General features: G+C 57.3%; 5 protein-coding genes across 5 annotated transcripts; 4 read left to right on the top strand and 1 right to left on the bottom strand.

Annotated features, from left to right (window-relative positions):
- The first annotated feature begins 490 nt into the window (after positions 1-490).
- On the top strand, positions 491-2,826 carry B0H64DRAFT_209313 (major facilitator superfamily domain-containing protein). Its single transcript, XM_062799389.1, has 2 exons — positions 491-988; positions 1,070-2,826. The coding sequence occupies exons 1-2, from the start codon at positions 597-599 to the stop codon at positions 2,541-2,543; spliced, it is 1,866 nt and encodes a 621-aa protein (XP_062656766.1). The 5' UTR covers positions 491-596; the 3' UTR covers positions 2,544-2,826.
- Positions 2,827-3,953: 1,127 nt separating this feature from the next.
- Positions 3,954-6,264, bottom strand: B0H64DRAFT_327706 (WD40-repeat-containing domain protein; the record flags this gene model as incomplete). The annotated part of the gene is made up of 5 exons (XM_062800797.1): positions 3,954-3,989; positions 4,038-4,466; positions 4,528-5,661; positions 5,842-6,008; positions 6,198-6,264. 5 exons carry the CDS (start codon positions 6,262-6,264, stop codon positions 3,954-3,956), a joined length of 1,833 nt encoding a protein of 610 aa, XP_062656765.1.
- Positions 6,265-7,041: 777 nt separating this feature from the next.
- On the top strand, positions 7,042-8,912 carry B0H64DRAFT_209303 (uncharacterized protein). The gene is made up of 2 exons (XM_062799388.1): positions 7,042-7,291; positions 7,348-8,912. Exon 2 carries the CDS (start codon positions 7,357-7,359, stop codon positions 8,797-8,799), a length of 1,443 nt encoding a protein of 480 aa, XP_062656764.1. The 5' UTR covers positions 7,042-7,291; positions 7,348-7,356; the 3' UTR covers positions 8,800-8,912.
- Positions 8,913-10,098: 1,186 nt separating this feature from the next.
- B0H64DRAFT_209211 (eukaryotic integral membrane protein-domain-containing protein) lies at positions 10,099-11,646 on the top strand. Its single transcript, XM_062799387.1, has 2 exons — positions 10,099-10,784; positions 10,862-11,646. The coding sequence occupies exons 1-2, from the start codon at positions 10,408-10,410 to the stop codon at positions 11,619-11,621; spliced, it is 1,137 nt and encodes a 378-aa protein (XP_062656763.1). The 5' UTR covers positions 10,099-10,407; the 3' UTR covers positions 11,622-11,646.
- Positions 11,647-14,161: 2,515 nt separating this feature from the next.
- B0H64DRAFT_403847 (uncharacterized protein) lies at positions 14,162-15,663 on the top strand. The gene has a single exon (XM_062804345.1). The coding sequence runs from the start codon at positions 14,659-14,661 to the stop codon at positions 15,163-15,165; it is 507 nt and encodes a 168-aa protein (XP_062656762.1). The 5' UTR covers positions 14,162-14,658; the 3' UTR covers positions 15,166-15,663.
- Positions 15,664-15,895: the final 232 nt, after the last annotated feature.

Genomic DNA, 15,895 nt, shown 5'->3' with positions numbered 1-15,895 from the left:
TGCTGCCGCCTGTTATCCGCGGTCGAAACACACTTTGTCATCGGCGTGGATGCTGCCGGGTTCCATTTTGACAGGCTCATAGGCAGGGAAGATGGGATAACTAGGGCTGTTGGATGCGACGAGCTAAATTGGTAATCACTGTAATCACGGTTGCCGGCCGTGAAAGCGCGAATGCCGAGGCCACATCATGGACCAAGCCGAACCACCGACGGAACCACTTGGCGTGGGCAAACATTCAATGTGGACTCCAGTTTTTGTTCCTTTTCCCTGACGGATCCATGAATCACTATTCTCTGCCCGGCAAGCAAAGTCTCCGGGATGTGTAGATGTAACTTCCTTATTAGGGGGGGACTCCCCCCAAGAGGAGGAGGCGAATTCCATCATCACTCTTCATGCTACCACTCCATTATTAGTATTCGTTTTATATCGGCTTCGTACTATTAAACACAGGGTCCCACTACTTCTCACTCTTGGTACCTTGTCTGCCAGTGTGCTGTGTGCTGTTGTTGATATACCCCTGAATACACCGGATAATTAGAACATCAACCACTCCAGGATACTACTACCTAATCCGCTATACACTCGACAACAACCCAATGGTACCAGACAACGTGGACCGCTCTCTCGAGGCGGCCGAGCGCGATGCTGCTCTACGCCGTAGCGAGGAAATCGAACGGGTGGTCTCAGCGTCGTCCGTGTCATCCTCCTCCTCGGAAGCTTCCCAACGGGGTTCTGGGTTGAACCGTGTCGAGACACAACGGGATCTGGAACGCCACAATACCGAACTGAGCCGCATCCAAACAGCGCGGAGTCAACACAGCGGGACTGTCGGGAGAGATGCCAGGGGCAAGGAGTGGAAGAGGCCACTGCCCAACTTCGGCGCCGGCAAGGAATACCCACCGCTACTACCAAACCAGGAGGACTATGTTGTCGAGTTCGACGGGCCCGATGATCCTCTTCATGCGCAGAACTGGCCGTTGAAGAAGAAGTGAGTTTACACTTTCCCCTCCACGCCCACCTTTACTTTAACCCTTTATCAGCGACAGAAAGCTGACTATACATTCCACAGGATCGCCACTGCCGTTATGCTCGGCTTCACCACCATGACCGCCGCCTTTGGCTCGAGTATATTCTCCGCCGCGACGGGCGCTGTCGCGATCGAGTTCGGCGTGTCTTCCGAAGTCTCCCTCCTCGGCGTCTCCTTCTACGTTCTCGGTTTCGCCACCGGCCCGACCTTCTGGGCACCCCTCTCCGAGCTCAAGGGCCGCCGCCTGCCGCTAGTCCTCTCCATGTTCGGCTTCTTCATCTTCAACATCGCCAACGCCGTCTCCAAAGACCTCCAGACGGTCCTCATCACACGCTTCTTCGCCGGCTTCTTCGGCGCCTGCCCGCTCGCCGTCGTGGCCGCCGTCTTCTCCGACATGTTCGACAACCGGACCCGCGGCATCGCCATCACCGTCTTCTCCATGACGGTCTTCACGGGCCCGCTCCTGGCGCCCTTCGTCGGCGGCTTCATCGTGGAGTCCCACCTCGGCTGGCGGTGGACCTCGTGGATCGTCTCCTTCATGGGCGTCTTCGCCTTCGTGCTCGACCTGCTCTTCCTGAACGAGACGTACCCGCCGACCATCCTGGTCGGCAAGGCGGCCGAGCTGCGGCGCCGCACCCTCAACTGGGGCATCCACGCCAAGCAGGAGGAGATCGAGATCGACGTGCGCGAGCTCGTCACCAAGAACTTCTCGCGCCCCATGCGCCTGCTCTTCACCGAGCCCATCGTCACCCTCATCTCGGTCTACATGGCCTTCATCTACGGCCTGCTCTACCTCTTCCTGACCGCCTACCCCTTCGTCTTCCAGGGCGTGCACGGCATGTCGGCCGGCGTGGCCGGGCTGACCTTCTTCGGCATGGTCACGGGCCAGCTCATCGCGGGCATCGTCGTGCTGCTGCAGCAGCCGTGGTACCAGCGCAAGCTGGCGGCCAACAACGGCGTGCCCGTGCCCGAGTGGCGGCTGCCGAGCGTCATCGCCGGCGGCGTGGCCTTCGCGGCGGGGCTGTTCTGGTTCGGCTGGTCGGGCTACCGCCGCGACATCCACTGGATCGTGCCGACGCTGTCGGGCCTGCTGAGCGGCTTCGGCCTGGCCTCCATCTTCCTGCAGTCGCTCAACTACCTGGTCGACGCCTACCTCATGTTTGCCGCCTCCGCCATCGCCGGCAACACCTTCTTGCGCTCCCTGGCCGGCGCCGGCTTCCCGCTCTTCTCGCGCTACATGTTCGAGGGCATGGGCATCCAGTGGGCGTCCACCCTGCTCGGCTGCATTGCCGTCGCCCTGGTGCCCATCCCCATCGTCTTCTGGATGTACGGCCACAAGATCAGGGCCCGGAGCGCGTACGCGCCGACCTACTCTGCCAACGCGCAGGCGGCGCCCGGGACGGCTGATTCTTCCGACGAGGAGGAGGGGAATGGCTCGAATGAGAAGGTGGTTATGGAGGGGTCGGCGGACGCGAGCGTGCCGAGGTTGGATAGGGATGCGAGGAGTGCTGTTTGAGGGGTGCCGCCGCCGGGCAACCGGCTGGCTGACGGAGAGGAGAAGAAGTTGTTAATGTGCATAGTGGTGGTGGGGTGGGTTTTGCTTGGACATCGGCGTTTCGGTTTGGGAAAAGGTGCATGGCACGGGGGCATTTGAATACCCAGCGCATAGATACGGCTCCTCATATAAATATTCGAATGGCGTCACGACGTCTCTGCCAACATGAATTTAGTTTAATAATGTACATGATAAAATATGCAGCGTGCTATCAATACCTACCTATGAAGATTAAGTTTCCACATTATGCCTCCGAAGCTCTTCTCATCACCAGAGGAAGTTGTGGTTTGTTTTCAATATCCATCGATACCACCGGAGGCCCCGAACCATTCAGTTAATGGACCAGAAAGCATCGTCAACAACATGGTGAGGATTTTATCACTGAATAGGGGGGGATGATTGATGAAGCGGAGTTTCCTAGGATTTTATCGGGTCGCGATTTCTAACTAATATAACTGTAATATATCTCATGTTATCCCTGATTCCCCGCTCGACTAGAAGAGCAACGCCTTCAAAAGATATCGCAGACAAAATCAAACGCTCAGCTTTTAGGCCCATGATGCGCCCCTCCCCTAACAAGCAGATTATCCACAACGCAAGGCCACACTTCACCCGCAAGCATGCGCTTATCCTTCAAAATGGCCTTGCGGTGGGGTTCGAATCCTTCCGCGACCCGCGGGCCCTCCGACATGCTACCCTGCCCGCATGCAAAGAGAAACAGGGCGAAAAGGGGCGAAGTTCGCCGTGCTTGGCCGGTATCCGTATGCCTCGAAGACATGTGGCTTGGAGTCCTGGCCACCCACCCAAGCGGTTAAAGATGCAGGAACTGATAAAAGTGATCGCGAAGCCGATTATCAGTTGGTAGCTGCCCGAGGCGGAACGGGGCTGGAAACGGGGATGTTGAGTATCTCGGCCCTGGGAGTCGCCGGTCTTGTCCCCTAGTGCTCGTCATGTAGACTGACATGATCCTTACGACGGAGCCGAAATCAACCGCAACGTGCCGAGGTCGAGGCCGCCCGCGTCGTCAAGACTCGGTTTCCGGATGCCTTTTGTAAGGTGAGCATGGAGAAGGACAGTGTTACCCTGGGCTGACACTATAATCCCTCTGCGAGACACTGGGGCATGTGTTATCGTGGGCGAGAGCTGTGGTTGACGGCCGCAATACTTTGATAACGACGCTGTCCCGTGCATCATGTTGTCGAATGTGTTGACCGCATACCATCCCGCGTTGACATGGCTGGAACTAAAGCACGGGACGGGTGTTCATCTGACTCGCGGTACTCCATGACACTTCTGTTTCGCCGCCTGCCGAGCTGGGTTCTCGGCGCGGCGACTGGTGGGACGGCCCCGACTTTGTTGGCGGTCTTCACATCATCTCTCATGCTCACGGAGGCTGATGACGGCAAGCTACGAGGTGTTAGCAATGAACCAAGGAACGAAACTACCGCCACATACCCTGTTTTCCGAGCCATAGACCAGGCGCTGGCCTTCGCAGTCCCAGCCTAGACACGGAATAGCGTCCTCCGTATCGGTACCCGAGTTGGGACTTTGCCAGCCTGGTTGTGGCACCCAGCTGGCCTTGGGCATGGTGTGGTCACCCATCTTCCAAACAAGTATCCGGTCGTGGGTCGCTACGGCGATGAGTGCCCCGTCGGGACTCACCGAGAGATTGTTAACCGCGAGCGGGGGCGGCATTGTAATCGAGTATTTTGGCTTATTATCGGCATTGCGGACGTTCCACACCAGAACGGCCCCATCTTCGCCCCCAGATACTAGCAATCTCTCGTCTTCGGTAGGGTCGTTTTGCAGCGGTTGCCACTTGAGGCTTGTGATACCGCCGTCATGGGCCGGTATCGAGCGGCGCTTGCCAGATTCATCCCAGATCTGGCGCACTTAGAGTCAGCGGCTGCATACGCATCTTTTCTTGTCAGCAGCGAAAACTCACGTCAATATATCCCTTGTCGCTCGCGGTAGCAACCAGTCTCGACCTCCAATCGAACTCGACGAGGCTGAAGCGTTCGTCCTTGCCTGTCTGGAACTCTCTGCCCTGCACAATTCCTTGTTCTGTGCATCGGAAGGAGACCAGCAAATCACCGCCGCAAAGGAGGAACTCGGTCTCGCTGATCCATGTCGCATCGAGGCTGTCGGAGGGGAGGTCGTGGTCCAGGACATGCGACATGGAGTTCACCATGGAGGGAGACGAAATATGAATCAAGGTACCCGGACTCGCCAGGCCACTGCTCAAATCCGGGCTGATGGCAAGAAGGAGTTTGTTGTTGGGGCTCCAGCAGAGGTTGGTGACGGGCGTGTCGAGGCCGTCGAAACGGTGCATGCTGGTTCCATCCACAGAGCAGATGCTCACGCGCGACTTGTTGCCGAGCTCCGTGCCAAGCGCGATGAGCTCCCCGCTCGAGCTCCATGCCATGGCTGAGACAGTCGCATTCTTGGGCAGGTCGTCCTCGACGATGCTCAACGAGGACGGACTGAGGGAACCCACGTGACCGGGCTCCCCGTCTGGGGCGGTTCCACAAGGTAGTGTCCAAATGCGGGCTAGCGCATCTGTGCCGGCGGTCGCCAAGAGGGCTGGGTCCCGGGGGTTCCACTCGCAGAGGAGCACAAGAGGGTTTTCGTTAGCTTCCGGGGATTCGTCGGTGCCCAGTCGCAGAAACACGGTGCCCTGCGTCAGATCGCGCACCTTTTCGACCTGCGTGCCGCGCGACGGGCCCTCGGTGCGCAGGAGCGGGGACTCGGCCTGTTCGCCCTCAAGCGGTGACGGATATGCGTGGTTGTTGTCTGGCTGGTGGTCGATTTCCATTGGCGTGGTGGCTGAATCGGCCCCATTCTCGTAGCCGTTGCTGAGCCGCTGTCGCTTTGCGGGGGATCCATGCGACAATTCGCGGTGATGCTGCCGCTCGACCGCCCGTTTCCGTGGGTTCTCGATCTCCTCAGGCTCGGCCTCCGGCTCGGATTCCTCGTCGTCCTCCTCGTCTTCGTCCACCACCATCTCGGGCTGAAATTTCAGCGGCCCAAACACCCCCCGCGAACCTGCCTCGGCCGTTGCCGGCACATCGCACGGCGCCTGCAAGGAAATGTCAACCCCGGCACTAGCGCCCCCCTGGGCCCAAAGCCACCACCAGCACACCTACCCGCCAATTCCATGCCGGGTGCAACCCCAACAGGAATGGAGGGAGGGCGTGCCCAGAAAATTGAATGGCCCATAAAATGAGAGGAAGTTGAGAAATCGTAGGAGAGACCGTACCTGGTGCGTAGCTGCCGCAAACTGCCTTTGGTAGTCTTCGTATATGAGGCCTTTGTTCAGAAGCGACACTAGCGCATATGTGTTCACATGAGATGCGAAATCGAATTGTCTGTGAGGCTGGTGCACCCTCCACTCTTTTTGGAGCTTGGCGGCCGTCTCTCGATAATCTGTGGTGGTCAGTCTCACCTCGCCCAGATTCAATGCCCGGAAGGCAGGGCAGCAGCGGGGCTCTCGAAAGAGCCCGGCGCGGCAGCAGTGCACATACTTGATTCGAGCAGGTACCTAAATTTCGAGCCGAACAAGCAGAGTTAGTGATCAAAACGCCTCAAACAGCGCCCTCGACCGAGCCTTGAGACGAAGCGAAAAACAATCGAACCTCCAGACAAGAAAGTTGACCCGGTCCGTGTCAAGTAGCTCCTTCATTGTCGGTGCGCCCGGGTGCGGCAGTGAGTGGCGATGGGGGACACAGCAGAGGTATTGGTGCAGGCGTAGCGATGAGAACGCGCGACGACGGGAGCTCGGTCGATGAGCAGGTCGTAATTGGGGTGGTTTTGAGCGAGAATTCGGTGTTGAAGGGTGAAAAGCAACCTCGAAAGCGCCAGGCCGAGATTTGAGATTGGCAGCGTTCGGACCACGGGCCAGCCAGTGCGGGTTTGTCAAGCGTGAGGCATGGGTCCCACCAGACAAGTGGTCCCTGCCGCTTGTTTAGGCGAACGACTTGGATCGCGGCGCGGAACGCTAAGCTCCTTCGAGCACCACCTCAGCCAGCAGGCAAAGATCAAACGGCCAGCCCCGCGGGGTGCTGCGTGGCGACCAGGGGGACGGAAGGGCACCGATCGCGAATCGAGTTCTGATCAATCTCATTTAGCACATGTAATGGAAGCCATGGAAGACTCGACAAAAGGAACCCGGGTTTCATTTGCAGTGCGAGACCATTCATTGTATTACCTTCAATTAAGAGACGCCCTGGTTGTGGACCGCCGACCAGTTCCAGATTTCTCTGCGCGAGGATGCAGGTCAGACCTGGTCCTGCACGCCATTTCGGGCTAGCAGCTTCCTCGGGAGGCGACGACTGTTACAGTGCTTTACAGTTATGACTGCAACGGGATTCGGGTAATGCACGACTTTTCAAATCCAAGGTCACAACTCTGGCGGTTTGAACCCATATTCTTGAGAACATATCGCTGTTTTACAGATTACTTGGAGTTAACAAGAGTTTAAAAGCAAGATCCCCTCCCCCCCACGCAGGTGCGACGGACGACCCTTCCTTCGGGATTTTATGGTGATGACCTCGCTGCCTGCGAGCCCTGGAATCACGTGCAAGCAACTCCAACAACCGCTCAGCCTGGCGTGGAAGAGGTGGGGCTGTGAAGAATATAAGTACTGCTGATTTCGCCCAGGGAGCGGACACCAGTTTACCTAGTTCTGTAAACTATCACAAAGCGATCTGGTAACACCTCACACATCCACACGAGTGACGAGTTATCAATAACTAATCTGTTACAGATTATCACCATGCCGCCCAAGCGAAAGTCTATCGAGTACGACGCCCCTCTGCCGATTGAGGCAAACTTTGTGAGGAATTCCTCCATCGAGTGGATCCCTGTTCCGCCTGCCGACTCGCCCGGAGTCGGACCGTCGACCGGATATGTATCCCGGACCCTCACCAATCTGCCGATTCTGCCCTCGCATACCTCCACTTCGGCGCGAGATGCCCATGATAGCTCCCAGCCGTCGGGATCACGCCTCCCACAGACAAATGAGGAGCTGAAGCAACAGTTCGCCGCCTTCATTCAAACCGATATTCAGGCTAGGATCAATAGCGGCAACACCGGGGGCGACGGCGGGGCCATGGTGCTTGCCGAGCAAATCAAGATCAGATCTGCGATACGGGCTGTAGTCCTCGATCCGTCCTCGGAGCTGGATGGTTTGACTGTGGCGAGCATGAGGGAGTCAGGGTCGCTCGATACATACTTTCGGCGTCGCTTGACCGGTTATATTAGCAGTGCGCTCAGGGTCATTGGCATCTGGGTGAACAAACCTACCGACGCCTTGGATGAGGTGGTCAAAGGAGCGGGAAGCGGGGAGACATCGACGACAACCACCAAAGGCAAACCGGTGGTCCGTGGCAAGGCGGACAAGGCAGCCCAGCGGACAGTGCCAACCTGGTACCAACAGTGCTGTCCCTTGACCGGTGTTGAGGTCGTCGACGCGGCGCACATTGTCGACATTCAAGCGGTACAGTCAATGGGCAGCCCTGGTGAGTTTTGGGAGGTCCTTCAACTCTTCTGGCCTCTGCAAAGCATCCAACAGCTTAAGATCATCGGCTGTGAGGAACAAAACATCCTTCCATTGCAACCTACCGCGCATCGGCTTTGGGATCGGCACAAATTCGCACTCCGCCCTATCCAACACCCGACCGATCCGGAACACAGGATATATCTTCAAGTCGTCTGGTTCAAAGACCGACATGCCGAGATAGGTCTTGGTAATGACGGGCAGCGCCGTAACAAGGAGACTAACTTGTCGGACCGCAGACGGAAGATGGAGGACTCGACTGGGGCTGGAGCCAGATACGTCGTGCACGGCGACATCTATGAATTGAGCACGTCTGACCCGGAGAAACGCCCACTCCCGGACATCCGCTATTTCCAGATGCGGTATGCGATGCAGCAGCTCTTTGCGGGCCAACAAGCTGCCGGAGCCCTTCGAGCAATCTTTGGCGGCGACCCTCCCGACGATAACACACCAGGTCCGGCTCGAGACGAGGCATTCATGCCCAGCGACTGGGACGACATGCTCCGAGAGGCTCTCGAGCTCGGTATTTTGAGCGATAAGACAGAAGCGATCTGGAGAAGGCATATACTCGAGAAGGCGTACTGGGAAGGTCTACAGAGAGTGTGGAAGTATAGAGCTGCTACGGGCGAGCTAGGGAGCGAGGCAGAGGAGGAGTACTAGGGGACCCCCTCCCTAACCAAACCTCCTGCGCTGCCCGTAGAGAAGGATCCGGCCAGCCAACCAGGCAGGGCGGGCGGCGAGACAGGTGGTCTCGAAAAAAAACCCTCTATCAATCGAGCAGAATAAGCACGATGATAACCACGAGCAGAAGACAGAAAAGCAAAAGCCGATTGCCAATGCTGCCGGCGCTAATCCGGACGAGGATATAGACCAGGGGAAGGTAGAGATGCTCACCACGCTCACCACGCTCACCCACAAGGCGTCCAAGCTAAGCCTCAGAGGAAGCTACCGGAAGGCCAAGAACAAAATCCAGCGGTCCGGAGTTGCGTCGCTGTTCGGCGGGAATTTGGGGGGGGCAGGGGCGGCGGAAGCTGGTAGATGAAATGGAGCGATGTGACTGGTTCCGTGTTGGTTCGGTTGCTCTTGCTGCAAGTTCCTGCGTCGACCCCACCAAATTGCACGACAAGGCATTTGTAGGGCTGTGGATTGGGGCGACATTGACATCACCATGAACGCTCCAAACAGTACGTTCCAATTTCGGGAAGCGGAATCCCTCCACATCGAATCTGACCCGACGCCGCCTTACGGGATCCCGGCCGCAGTTCTGCAGGCATACGGTGCGCAGTCCTCGCGGCGTTGGTTATGGAAGTTTGGAGGTGGAGGGCGCATTGGGAAGAGCAAGCCAATTTCTGCTGGGATGGGGAGGATGGCGCAAAAGGAAAGCCCGCCCTGTGTGTGCTGCAGGCAATCAATGTCCCAGGGCTGAGAGGCTCGATAGAGGTTGCGGGGGTTGGGACAAGTGAAAACAAAGGAAACAACTGCCATCCTTCGCATCAACGAACTCGCGGCCTTGCCCAATCAAGGACGGCATCGGATGGTGTCTGGGGGTCACACCCATTGGCGACAGAGGGTTGGAGTGTCATGTTTCAGGGGTGGCGGACCCAGCGGGCGGTTAATCAGGACGAGATTGCCGCACACCTCAGCAATTGAGAGCTGCTGAGACACGAAGTACATGTACGAAGTTACTGTGCCCCCCGTCCTGTCATCGGAAGACTGGAACCTCCCGGCCAACTATCGTGAAGATGCCCAACTCTATCTCACCCATGCGGATTGGGCAGCCTTTGGTGACCATCAACCTCAACAGCTGCATTAATCTGGGGAACACAAGGAGGCGGTGCTGAGTTAGTTATTCGATGTCCCGCATTTTGTGCGCCTTGCTGCAAGATAGCCTTGGGGTTATTCGAGGTGGCAGGGTGGCAGGTGGAGAGGAATGCGGCGCGAGAAAAGCGAAGGCCCGGCCTGTCATCCAACGCCACAAATTCACAGGATCACAAAGCCGCTTGCTGAGTGACACCGGCCGGCAACCGAGTGCCCCTCGATGGCCAGATCAAGCAGCCGGCGACCAAAAAAAGCCGAAGCGCCAAGACGTGAAGCTCTTGGGGTTTACCGTACCCGAACCCTGAGGCATCAAAGTGGGAGGTCGGAAAAAACTCGGCTGCTAGCCCAACCGTCCCAAAAAGTGCAGGCACACAGTTCCCCGTCGCGACAAGGAGAAGCAGCTCCGTCCCAGTCTTGAGACCCCGACTCAAGAATAGAATCTCGCCCGCTATGCCGCCCCGAATAAACATCCCGCCGGTAACCCGGATTGTGCTCATCGTGCTGGGCCTACAGTCGGTGTTGAGCGCAGCAATCCGGTACCGGCAGTGGACGGCAAACTCGGAGATTGTTATCCCCTACCTCAACCTCATCCCGCAACTATCGCTAGTCTACCCGTGGACATTCCTGACAACGACACTCGTCGAGAGTAACGTCTTCACCCTATCTATCGCCTGCGTCACCCTTTATAATGGCGGTCGCTACCTCGAGCGCGCATGGTCCTCGCGCGAGTTTGCCAAGTTCCTGCTCGTTGCCGCCGTCGTTCCCAACGCACTATGCTTTGGCACCTCGATCTTGTTGTTTGCCTTGACACGCAACGAGCGATGGACGTACGTAGCTGTTTGTTTCTCGGCTTTGGTTGGTTATAGCCGTCCGTGTAGTATTCTAACTTCTGTCCCCCTCCCAGACTCATGACCATTGCTGGGACCATCTCCCTCCAAATATCCTTCCTCGTCGCTTTCAGCCAGCTCGTCCCCGCGCACACAGTGACCCTCTTCCGGGGACTTGTCTCGCTACGCGTTCCCCGCTTCCCGCTGCTCTACATCGGCCTTGTCACCGCCCTCTGCCTCACACCCATGCTCACGGCCGCCTCATTTCTCCTTGCCGTCTACGGCTTCTTCGTCAGCTGGACATACCTGCGTTTCTACAAGGTCGCCTTCCCCGACCTCGACACTTCACAACCGAGTTCCCTCCGCGGCGATGCCAGCGATACCTTCGCCATCGCCGAGTTCTTCCCGAGCCCCGTCCGCCCCCTCATCGCATCCATTTCGGAGCAGGTGTTCAACGTGCTCGTAGCGATGCGCCTGTGCGTGCCCTTCAGCCAAGCCGACATCTCCGCCGCCCGCGGCGACCACCACCACACCTTCACACATCGCGGCGCCCCGGGGAGCGCCCGCGCCGAGGCCGAGCGGAGGAGAGCGCTTGCGCTCCGGGCCCTCGACCAGCGCCTGCACGCCGCGACGGCGACCGCTGCTGCGCGCGCGCAGAGCGCCCCAGTGCCGCCCGCCGTTGCGCCGCCTATCCCTTCGGCAACAGGACCGACCGTCCAGAGCCAACCGCAGGCCCCGCCGCCAAACGCCATGACGGCGCAAGCGACCGGGGGAAGTGGGATGCTGGGCGAGACGAATTACAACCCGGACGCGGACGCGGACAGGAACGGACCGTAAAGAATGCTTGCTTTCTTCTTTCGCACATCGCCGAGTACGGCGTTGGATTTCAAGTCCTACTTCGTTGTCGGCCAGCTAGGGTAGGGAGGGGGAGGTGGGCTTGGAGCATATGGCTTTTATTTCGCAAACACTTATGACCGGCCCTAATTATCCGAGGATCTGAGGGGATTGAGCACCGTTCCGGCGTTGGGGTCATGCAGGGTAGGAGGGGCGGGGCGGGGTTTGTTTCTGATATCTTGCGAGCGAGCCGCATACTCGATACGAGCTCTCTTTGTAAGGTGTAGTCAGGGGCAACTATCATGACTTATGCCAGCCTGCCGACAGAACCAGGGACTTGCCGCGGAGCGGGAAGGAGCACTGCGCTTGAGTTTGCTGTACACTAGGTAGATGTGCTAGAATCGAGGCGCGTGCTTCCATGATACTGCTGGGTTGTTGATTAACAAGAGCTTGAAGTCATTTTTCGCTTCGCCTTGCCGTCTCGGAATGTCATATTGCAAAGAAAGAGTGAAAGGAGGGAGCGGAACAAAACGGAGTTCGTCGAAACGAGCACCCCGTCCTTCGACAAGATCATCTTAGGCTCATGTCGAGCACTTGGGGCCTTGCAGCAGCTCATCGACAACTTGAGCTGTGGTTTTCAGGCTACATAGTAGATTTACGTTGAGATTTACTGGCCATGGAATAATTATCAACTTGTAAAGGGAAGGGGCGATGTTCTGCTGGCCAATGGTGAGAAAGGGGGCTTTTAACAAAATCAACACAGCAACCTCGGAGGTGCGATTTACTTTCGGTGTTTACGCATTGTGGTTGTCTGAATATTGAGGAGATTATGCTCGTGTCTCCTTCCAAAGGAGGTAGGCCGGAAGTTGTTGCAAGACTGCTGATGCTCGGCCTGAGGCATGCTAACTAAGTTTCATTCGCTGAGCCTTCCATCCTTTCGCCAAATGGTGACTGCTGCACCACTTCTATGTGTTATGGATGACAACCTCGAAGTATCGTGGCGGGTATCCGAAAATATTCGGATCAGACGGCATGGAAACCCCCTCTCCCCTTTCAACAATAAACTGAGGAGCTTGCGGGAGGGCTTGACTTTTTTAAGGAGTCACGAGAGCTCCAGCCCACCGGCGGGTTTCGGTCACTCGCAGGCCGACACCGAGGCGGGTCAAAGGTGAGCCCAAACAGGAAGCGGGTCACGCCAAGAGATTCCAATGCGCCCGACCCTGGGCTCACCAACCCCCCCGCTTCGCCAGTCCGTTGGCTCAACCCGCGCGGCCGGGAAGGGTCCGCGGCACGCGTTTGAGATGAGCCGGACCCTGGTAAAGCGAATCGATCGCCGCTGGCCTGCGCACAGCGCCGCAAATCCATCCTTGCAGGCAACCTTGGGGCGGCCACCGTGGCCCAGCGATCGGAACTTGGACACCGCCCGCACCGCTCATCTTTTTTAGCTGAGGCTCTGCGGGGCGTTGGTATTTTCAAAACTGCGCAAAATACTCCGCAAGATGGTCTGCAATGATACCAGCCGGTTTTCATGCACGCGCGGTGGGGCGAGGCGAAGCGGGAGGAGTTCCTCGCCTGGGGAAGCCGAGCGTTTTGGCCCCCTTGACCTTCCCCTTTTCTTCTGTTGCTCCGCGCGATGTGCTCTGGTCGATCAAGCCTTCTTGGCCTTTCTTGGCATTCCAACGCAAATCAGAGGGTTTGGACTGCACGTGCTCGGCAACCCACCAACAGGCCTTGCATTCTCCCCTCGCTTCTTCTCCCGCATGCTGCGGGCGCCCTGCTGGACGCTGCGTTCTCACAAACCAGCCGTGGAGGGGGTGCGCCCATGATGGGTGAGCCACCTGGATTGGGAGAAAGATGCTTGGGCGGGAGCGCCAAGCTCTGGCCGAGGATCGATTGAGGATCCTCGCGAACCCACAGGTTGTAACGACTTGTCTGATGATCAACTCGTCGGAAAAGAGGAGCCGGCTAACGTTTCTGACACATGATGCGATGCTAGCTTGTTGGGGAGTTGGGGACGGAAGCTGGACACCAGGGGTCAGTCGAGAGCGCAAGGTTGAAACGGCAGGCCAGCAAAAACAGCCCAAGGAGTGGGCCTCCCGGTGTGAGACTCGGGTGGAAATAACTAACTAATGGGACCGCCGTCAATTTCGCTTTTCCCCAATTCTCGAGTCTCGGGTTACGAACCGGCGGTCTGTTCGGTTTCCGCGAATGGCCGCCCCTACGAAGTAGGGGCCTTCTCAGCGAAGCAGACAAGACGCGGTGGGGGTAGCAAGGAGAACGGCCGTGGGTTAACACATCCCTGTTGAGATCAAGTTGAGATCACTCAATAGGGTCGTGGATTATGCAGACAGCGGAGGGTTCGGTGGACAGAGTGGTAACTCCATGTAAAGTTCCGTCGATCGGCTGGCACATCAGCCAAGGCCTCGAGTCGCAGTGGTCCGCTGCTGACGTGTGGCTCAAGGCCCGCTTTCCCCGTGCCACCGAACCCACAACCCGTCATTTCTCACATCCTTCAATTGCAAAGGGGGTCAGCCCGCGCCTCGGCCACGGCGTGGCTTCGGCGCAGCAGACCAGTTTTACGATGTCTGCCTGTAACGTATGTACATACATACATAAGGTTGGTAGGTCGGTATTTGTCCTTGCCGCCCGAGTGCTCTGTATGTCGTACACTAAATCTCGTTTACTCTGCCGAGAAACATGCGATGGAGTACCCCACCGAGTGTGGGGGTTACGCGATGGTCTCAGGGAAATGGCAGCTTCATCGCGCCCCCTTCAATGGCTAAACCGTCGTGATAATGATCTGCCTGATGTCAATAGTTAAAGCTCAGCCGTCGCCAATCTCCATCTTGCCTCCCGGATCCCGTTTGAGCTCGCCATTTGCTCCCGACTCACGATCGATAACCAAAAAGATCAGCCATTCATCGAGGACAACGAGCAAAAAAACCCCGGCCGCGGTTGGTTTGACGGTACCCGTGAGCGGCAGGCCCGAAGACACCACTCAAGAAACCGCGGTTTTGCTACGAGTTCCAGCGCCTTGCCTATGCGTTCTTCTCCCCTCGGTGGCTTCGTTACGACCTTGGTTGAGTGCCTGGCTTGCTGTAATGACGCCCACACTTTATTACAAGCCCAGATACAGATGTCGTGTTCTCGATCTAGTACGGGAAATGTCGTTTCCTCCGCGGCAGCACACAGACATTGCGAGATAACGCATCTAGACGGGTTAATTTATATATATTGTTGCCGGGTGTTGCGCTTGGCGCTTCGGACAATGCAGACAACTGGGTTACCAGAAACGTACGATGCGAACGGAGATCCCAGGGCGCCACACGCTGAGTCGTCTGTATTCTTTGATCAAATGTCGGACAGCGAGGTTGCACCAAGTATGAAGTTAGGTTGCAGAGCCCGATCGGCGTGCAGGAGAAGCTGGAGACGTTGTGACCCAGGGGACCGAGGTTCAAACCCGTTCCCGCCAGCCAACGGCTCATTCCGAGGCTTTGTTCTTTGCTTTGTTTGTGTCGGCATGACTCTCCACAAGTGTGACAACTGAACTTCCCCGGACTGGGGCCGTGTTACCAACACCAGAGCCTGGGTGCATATGTGGTGCGGGCAGTTATTGGTAGTGTGAGGAGTGAGACTGGCGAGGGTGTACTATGTAAGGTAGCTACAAAGTAAAAGCTGAGACAGCATAGCACATACCAAAAACTACACCATCGAGCAAGCAGACCCATTTCCCGCTTTCTGCCACGAGATGACCTCGAACGACCATGATTTGTCCGTCGCCAGAAAGATCGAGGGGTATGACTAGGGGAGACCTTCAGCAGTTTGTTTGCCATTGCCAATCAAGGTGGGGGAAGACGGGCCGAGATACACAGTATGGACGCCGTTAATGGTGGTTGGCTAAAATGTCTGGATACCGACATAACATGACCGCCTCCCAAAGAAAACAGTGTTCGGGTCTCTGGCACAGTCATCCAGGTTGTCCCTCCCATCGCCTTTTTTGTCTCGCGGGGGCGGTTATTCTCCGACGCCAGAAAAGCAAAGCCCTGAAGTGGGCCCACACCCTCCCCCATTCCCCATCCTAGTCGGGTTGCACGCGTTGGTGACGAAGCGACGGGGAAAGCGCTCTGGACCCCTGTCTGTCTTGGCGGGATGCATGGGATGGACCAGGCCGTGTAACCCAGCGGTCGCCACACACACGCTAAAACGAAATGGCGTCGCCGCTCCCTCCGGAAACACGCTCCCCTGGAAGAGGCTGGATGTGGGGCGAAATTAATGTT

Source organism: Chaetomium fimeti (genome assembly GCF_033439085.1).
Source record: "Chaetomium fimeti strain CBS 168.71 chromosome Unknown B0H64scaffold_6, whole genome shotgun sequence".
Taxonomy (NCBI): domain Eukaryota; kingdom Fungi; phylum Ascomycota; class Sordariomycetes; order Sordariales; family Chaetomiaceae; genus Chaetomium; species Chaetomium fimeti.
This window is presented reverse-complemented; position numbering and strand designations above follow the sequence as displayed.

Bases quoted from the DNA above. Each gene is read 5' to 3' on its own strand.
- B0H64DRAFT_209313 (XM_062799389.1), top strand. From the start codon at position 597: ATGGTACCAGACAACGTGGACCGCTCTCTCGAGGCGGCCGAGCGCGAT. The intron at 989-1,069 runs GTGAGTTTACAC...TACATTCCACAG, and splicing joins AACTGGCCGTTGAAGAAGAA to GATCGCCACTGCCGTTATGC.
- B0H64DRAFT_209303 (XM_062799388.1), top strand. From the start codon at position 7,357: ATGCCGCCCAAGCGAAAGTCTATCGAGTACGACGCCCCTCTGCCGATT.
- B0H64DRAFT_209211 (XM_062799387.1), top strand. From the start codon at position 10,408: ATGCCGCCCCGAATAAACATCCCGCCGGTAACCCGGATTGTGCTCATC. The intron at 10,785-10,861 runs GTACGTAGCTGT...TCCCCCTCCCAG, and splicing joins ACACGCAACGAGCGATGGAC to ACTCATGACCATTGCTGGGA.
- B0H64DRAFT_403847 (XM_062804345.1), top strand. From the start codon at position 14,659: ATGCGTTCTTCTCCCCTCGGTGGCTTCGTTACGACCTTGGTTGAGTGC.